The sequence below is a fragment of the Mytilus galloprovincialis genome, chromosome 4, assembly GCF_965363235.1.
Source record: "Mytilus galloprovincialis chromosome 4, xbMytGall1.hap1.1, whole genome shotgun sequence".
Classification (NCBI taxonomy): domain Eukaryota; kingdom Metazoa; phylum Mollusca; class Bivalvia; order Mytilida; family Mytilidae; genus Mytilus; species Mytilus galloprovincialis.
This window is the reverse complement of record NC_134841.1, coordinates 77,562,352-77,568,259: the sequence shown is the minus strand read 5'-3', so window position 1 is coordinate 77,568,259 and position 5,908 is coordinate 77,562,352. Positions and strand designations below refer to the sequence as shown.

The 5,908-nt window shown below is 32.7% G+C and overlaps 1 protein-coding gene across 2 annotated transcripts; it reads right to left on the bottom strand.

The window, feature by feature from the left end:
* Window positions 1-1,118: 1,118 nt before the first annotated feature.
* LOC143072999 (uncharacterized) lies at window positions 1,119-5,305 on the bottom strand. 2 transcript variants are annotated; one of them, XM_076248205.1, is made up of 3 exons: window positions 4,757-5,298; window positions 3,893-4,039; window positions 1,119-1,840 (listed from the first exon to the last, which is right to left on the bottom strand). In XM_076248205.1, exons 1-3 carry the CDS (start codon window positions 4,959-4,961, stop codon window positions 1,359-1,361), a joined length of 834 nt encoding a protein of 277 aa, XP_076104320.1. In that variant the 5' UTR covers window positions 4,962-5,298; the 3' UTR covers window positions 1,119-1,358. The 2 variants fall into 2 exon arrangements, with proteins under 2 accessions (XP_076104320.1, XP_076104319.1); XM_076248204.1 differs by lacking the exon at window positions 1,119-1,840 and adding an exon at window positions 1,847-2,377 and having other exon boundaries at window positions 4,757-5,305.
* Between the last annotated feature and the right edge of the window lie 603 nt (window positions 5,306-5,908).

Here is a 5,908-nt window from a genome sequence, read left to right as displayed (position 1 = left end):
ATGAATTGTCTCATTTGCAAACATACCACACCTTCTGATACAACATCCTTGATTGGACATTACCGTTTTCTTAACTCACCACATACTAGTACAGTTTAAGATTGCTTGAGGTTTTGCTAAGTGGTTTGAATGTCCTTGTTCTGGTAACATGTCCATACATGATAATTATGATAACAATTGCAAAGCCGATGGCCAATATGAACATATTTTCTAGCTAAGTGTTAATAAGATAAACAAATAAACATTTGTAAATAAAGGCAGTAGTATACCGCTGTTCAAAACTCGTAAATCCATGGACAAAAAACAAAATCTGGGTAACAAACTATAACTGAGGGAAATGCTTAAAATATAAGAGGACAACATAAAAATGTAACACACACAGAAACAGACTAAGCATTAGACAAAATCCGATGAGAATAACCAATATAACATCAAAACCAAATACACGAATTTGGGATAGAAATGTACCGTGACACGTCTTATAGTAATGTAAATTCACACTTAAACACAAGAGAAAACAAACGACACAACGGAAACAAAACGTTAAAATGTAACACACAGAGAAACAAACTATAATATAACAATGGCCATATTCCTGACTTGGTACAGGACATTTTGAAAGAAAAAATGGTGGGTTGAACCTAGTCTTGTGGCATGCCAAACCTCGCACTTTAATGGCAATGTTAAATATAACATTAAAACTCTTATCTTATTTTTCTGCGAACACTATTTTAAAATTTTCGTTACTGAAAATGAAAAATTAATATTACAACTGGATTCAACTCAGAATTAATCTAACATAGATTAATTAACATGCTGAAATATCCACAATTCCTGTAGTTATTGTGCTGATTTCATAAAGTGCACAAATGAATAAAACTGAAAAATGTCGGTTTTTTTTAATTTTTGAGATGTGTACGTAACAGTTCCCAATTTAACAAACGTGACACTAGTTATACTACTCTTTTTCGGATAGGCCTATATTCTTAGAATTTTTGTTTCCCAAATGCCAAGATGTGCCATGACATACGCAAGAAGTGAAAGTTGATTAACAAAGCGGGTATCTGAATAAAAAAAATCGTTTTTCTCATACTAATAAAAATTTCGAATAAATCAAACACAACTACTCCTTATATTAATCTGAAGCAAAACAATACAAGTTAAAACATAATAACATAATGTGAAAGTCCGGTAGTTTATAAACGTCATTTCTCTAACGACTTCTGATAAATCTTTAGTATATACCATGTTATAACAAGTCTTTCGTCTAATGTTCATCTACGTTTTTGCAAGAATATGGTTGACGTATGTACCAAATCAATGTTATCTTTTTCACACAATAAAAACTGTGCTAAAATCTAAAACACTTGGTCACGTTGAAGTTTGATAGCTGAGACATCGTTGAAAGTTGGACGTGAATTTTGCAAGCTGCTAACGTTGTTAACCTTGAGTGTGTTTGGGTTGTCTACAGCCATTGGCTGAGGCATGCTGTCATAAGTTGTTGAATTGCTCATGCTCGTTGAAATAGTTCTACCGGAACCAGAAGTTGACGATGTTGAAGGCGGCGATTCAATATTTCTGGCATATCTTGGTTGACGAGGCGAATAATTTTTTGTATAATTACCTGGAGATATACGTGACTTTTTTTCATAGTAAGAATCATACTCATCTTCATAGTGACCATAAAAGTAGTTAAAATTCTGAACTTCCGGAACAAATAGAATACCGGCTATTATCGCCAAAATGAGAGCCACCAATGTTAGTCCATAAGACCAAGCGATGGAAAAATTCGTCAAAAGTGCAAATATCCAAAGAACACTTCCGGTAAATAACAAAGCAGCTGAAATAACAAAAGTAATGCTAAGTTCATGATGTACAATGTTTCTAATTCACATGATAGGGGTTATACCTCTATTAGTAAAAGGTGGTGGTCTTCCAGATAGTGATGTTAAACCAGTTGATGGAGGTAAACCACTGTAACCTGTCGAAGGAGGATAAGCACTAGACATACCCGTATTTGGTGGGTATCCTACCGATGATCCTGTGTATACCCATCTAGCTGGTTGTGAAACAATAGGGTCAGATCGGAGAGCTTTCCTTGTTGGTGGGGGAGTGGGACTAGGGGTTCGTTGCTGTTCACGACAACAATCACAATCACATTCGCAGCAGTCCCCACCACAAACACCAGCACACATGTTTGACGAATAGTAACCGGAATTTGAATATGAAGAACACCATCCTAGTTCTGGTATGAGAAGGAGACCAGCTATTATTGCCATTATTGCAGCTAAGATCACCATACCGCAAGACCATGCCATATAAAAGTTTGTCGGAATGTATGCCAGCCAAATAAATACGCCTATCAATGCAATTGCAGCTGGAAAGAAGAAAACGAATCTAAATTTCGGACTTTAGATTAATATAACTAAATAGGCTACTATGATAGGACGTGTTAAAAGCATAGAATGACAAAATAAGCAAGGGATTTAATTTATACAACGATACATAATTGGCTTGCAGCATTCCGATGTTATTTAATAAGCCAATTGGAATGATACGTTCGAAATGCATTTAACAAGTCAATGGTAAGGGTTCGTTCAAAGTGCTTTTGATAAGCCAATGCTGAGGATGTGTTCCATAACTCTTTTCAAATCTTAAAAAAAAAACTACTTCCAAAATCTATTTCGTAAGCCAATGGTTATGGTGCGACACCGATCTATGTTGTAAGCCAACAGTGTGGAAGAGCTCCGAAGCTATTTTGTAAGCCAATTGTAAGGATGCGATCCGAATCTATTAAGTAAGCCAATGGTATCAATGCGTTCCGAATTTGTAAGCCAAGGGAAGGTAAGAGGGTAATGATTCTAAGTAAGGGATATAAGTATAACTATATGTATTGAGAAATATAAATGAATAAAAAACAAACAAGAAACAAACAACAATAACACAATAAGAAATAAAAAATAGCATTAAAAAAATGACAAAAAAAAACTCAAATGGACCAAAATGTTCTTATGTTATGCTGTTCCATCACTATCCGAGTCAGTCGGAGTTTGGTTTTCCACAACCATGATTAACCATGCCGTGCCAGTGCTAATTCATGGCCCTGTAATTCAGTGGATGTAGTCTGTTTCTGAAGATCAGATTTGTTTTTCGTAAATAGTTTAGTTTTCTAATTTGACGTGTTTTACATTAGTCATATAGGGCCTTTTAAAGCTTTATATGTGGTATGCGATTCGCCTTTAGTTGAAAGCCATACGATGATCATACCATTTGGTTTATTGATGGATTGTTGTATTTTTTGCAATCATAATACATCTTATTTTTTATACAAAATAGTATTTGTTTAGTACCTCATAAACATTTAAAAAAAAAATGATAACACTCATAAGTGCCAATCTATGAATTTTGGCGAATTTTCAACTGTAGTGAATAAAAAAATCTTATTAGCTCTATTTATACAAATTATTATATAAATGTGTAGAATCATACTAAATGCTAAGTTTTCTATCATCCCTATGAAAGCCACCACGAGTTGGTTGACCGTCATGGAATATCTAATTTAATTCAAAGCATCACAGCTCATGTTTTTGAAATTCGGTTAATAATGTCCTTTTTCTGGTTATTTGAACAAATTATGAATACGGTGTATTGTGCAAATTCATTTACTGATGAAAAAATGTGTGATTCTGGAGGAAAAATCGCGTTCTAAATTCATTGTATTATGTAAAAACAACAAATAAATATCATTTCTGTTATTAAAAAGAACAGTATTTGATAAAAGAATCGGGCATGCAGCTTATAATTTCTGTTAACTTCACTGAACTGAATGTATAAAGACCGATTGCCCTTTTGAAGTACTGCTGAGTAATAATTATTTGCTATATAAACTCACCTGTTACAAAACACATGACCATACAAAACACAGCATAATTGTATGTTCGGGCTCCTGCAGCGAAGACATATATCCCTAAAAAAACTGGAGTCACAAGAAACATAATCAATGCCATTATCTCAAAAGCTTGGGTGGCTCTGAAGTTATCTGAAATACACAAATGTATGTATACATGTAAGATTGTACCAACTATTATTTACTCTAGAAAACAACAGTTACTATTTTATACTGAAAATGATGTTGTATGTACATTGCTTTTTTGTGATAATAACTGTATAAATCTTTGCCTCGGCCCTGAGATGTATCGCCACATATATCCGTAGAAGTTGTATTCCTGGCGTTACACAGGATTGATGGTTTGGAGAATTTACATGTCTACCAACTCATGTTCAAACTTCTCGTAATTTTTGTTTCATTTCTACTAGTATTTGTTTCTAAACTACTTCTTACATACAAACTTTTAATTAATTATATGTCGGTGTGTTAATGTTTTTATGATCAGTGTTGTAATAACATCCTTTCTTTAATTCAGACAAAGATTTACAGCATTTGTAGTCATAACCAATATTCTATGTAAGTTTTGTAAGTACGAAAAAAAGTTCTTGTAAAAGTAATCTTGTGGACGAAATTAAAAAGTGTCCGCTTTACAATATTGTTGTGACTGGGAGTTTGTGAAACATTCAAGTGATTGTCAATATAGCTGACGAAAAACTACAAAAAATACCAATTGAGTGAAGGAAGTGTTTCTGGTGAACTCTCTCTCTTTATCTCTTTCTCTCCCTCTCTCTGATAAGATATAAATAGAAATTATAATTAGAATGTCTTTAATTTCCATTTCAATATCAAATAAATAATATTTCTCACCATTTTTATAAGATGATGGTACACTTTGAGTATCACAAGTGCCCGATGTACACGTCTGAGCCTTCCACAAACCGACACTTGTCACCGTAGTACTGTCATTTTGCATCCAGTAATTGGTGGCAAAACCCACTATGAATAAGATAGGAGCAATACACATTATCACAAACGCCCATTTGGCCCAACCAGTTGAAGTCCCAAACGGCATTTTGTTGAAACTCTTTTTATCCTTTTCCAGTAAATATCATACGCAACTACATTTTTGTATTGTTATACAACTTTTGTTTGTCTAACAGTTAACTCAATTCGTGTACTTATATAATTTCTAGTTTTTCATCTAAAAAAAATCCAGTTTTAGAAACTACAACATCAAAATTATAATAATTTTGTTTCCGTTATTCCTATATTGATTTTTTATATTTTGTAAATATTTGATCACAAGAGAAACAGTTCTGAATAGATAACTATAACGTATATATTTTAACTATTGATGTGAGATGTATGATGAAAATTAAATTCATGTATTTCAAGGGTGATGGTCGTCAATCCCATTATCTAGTTCACAAACGTAATCAAAGATATTAAAAAGACTTTTGAATTGAATTTCTATACCCTTATACACATGTGAATGCCAAATGAAAATACTAATATGATGTAAATTTGGACGATTCATAAGGCATTTATAATAATGTTGAAAAGAGCGAAATTTAAAGAACGCTATGTATACGAATTCAGTTTTCAAAGCAGAAAGAAATAAATGACCCGTTCGACAAGTATAAAATATACAGAAAGGATTGTTTGAAATGTAATTGCTTCTTTCGAATAAAGTGAATGTCACAAAAATATTAAAAAATGAACATGACGCATTAAATAATATTAACCATTTTATGCTTTGAAATTAAATACACTGAAGTGCAGTAATATATCAACCAAAAAAATTATTATTAAAATTAAAGACCATTAGCATTTAGTGAAAACAATTAGTTCAAACGACACACGAGGTGGTGTAATAGGATAATGAGTGAAGGTAAAGAAATGGGACTAATACAAAAAAAAAAATCCCCAACGGAAATGGAAATTGTAAAATATATAATTAACACAGAACAACGATCTAAAAAATGAAAAAAAAAAGATGTTCGAGAGAAAAGACCCTTA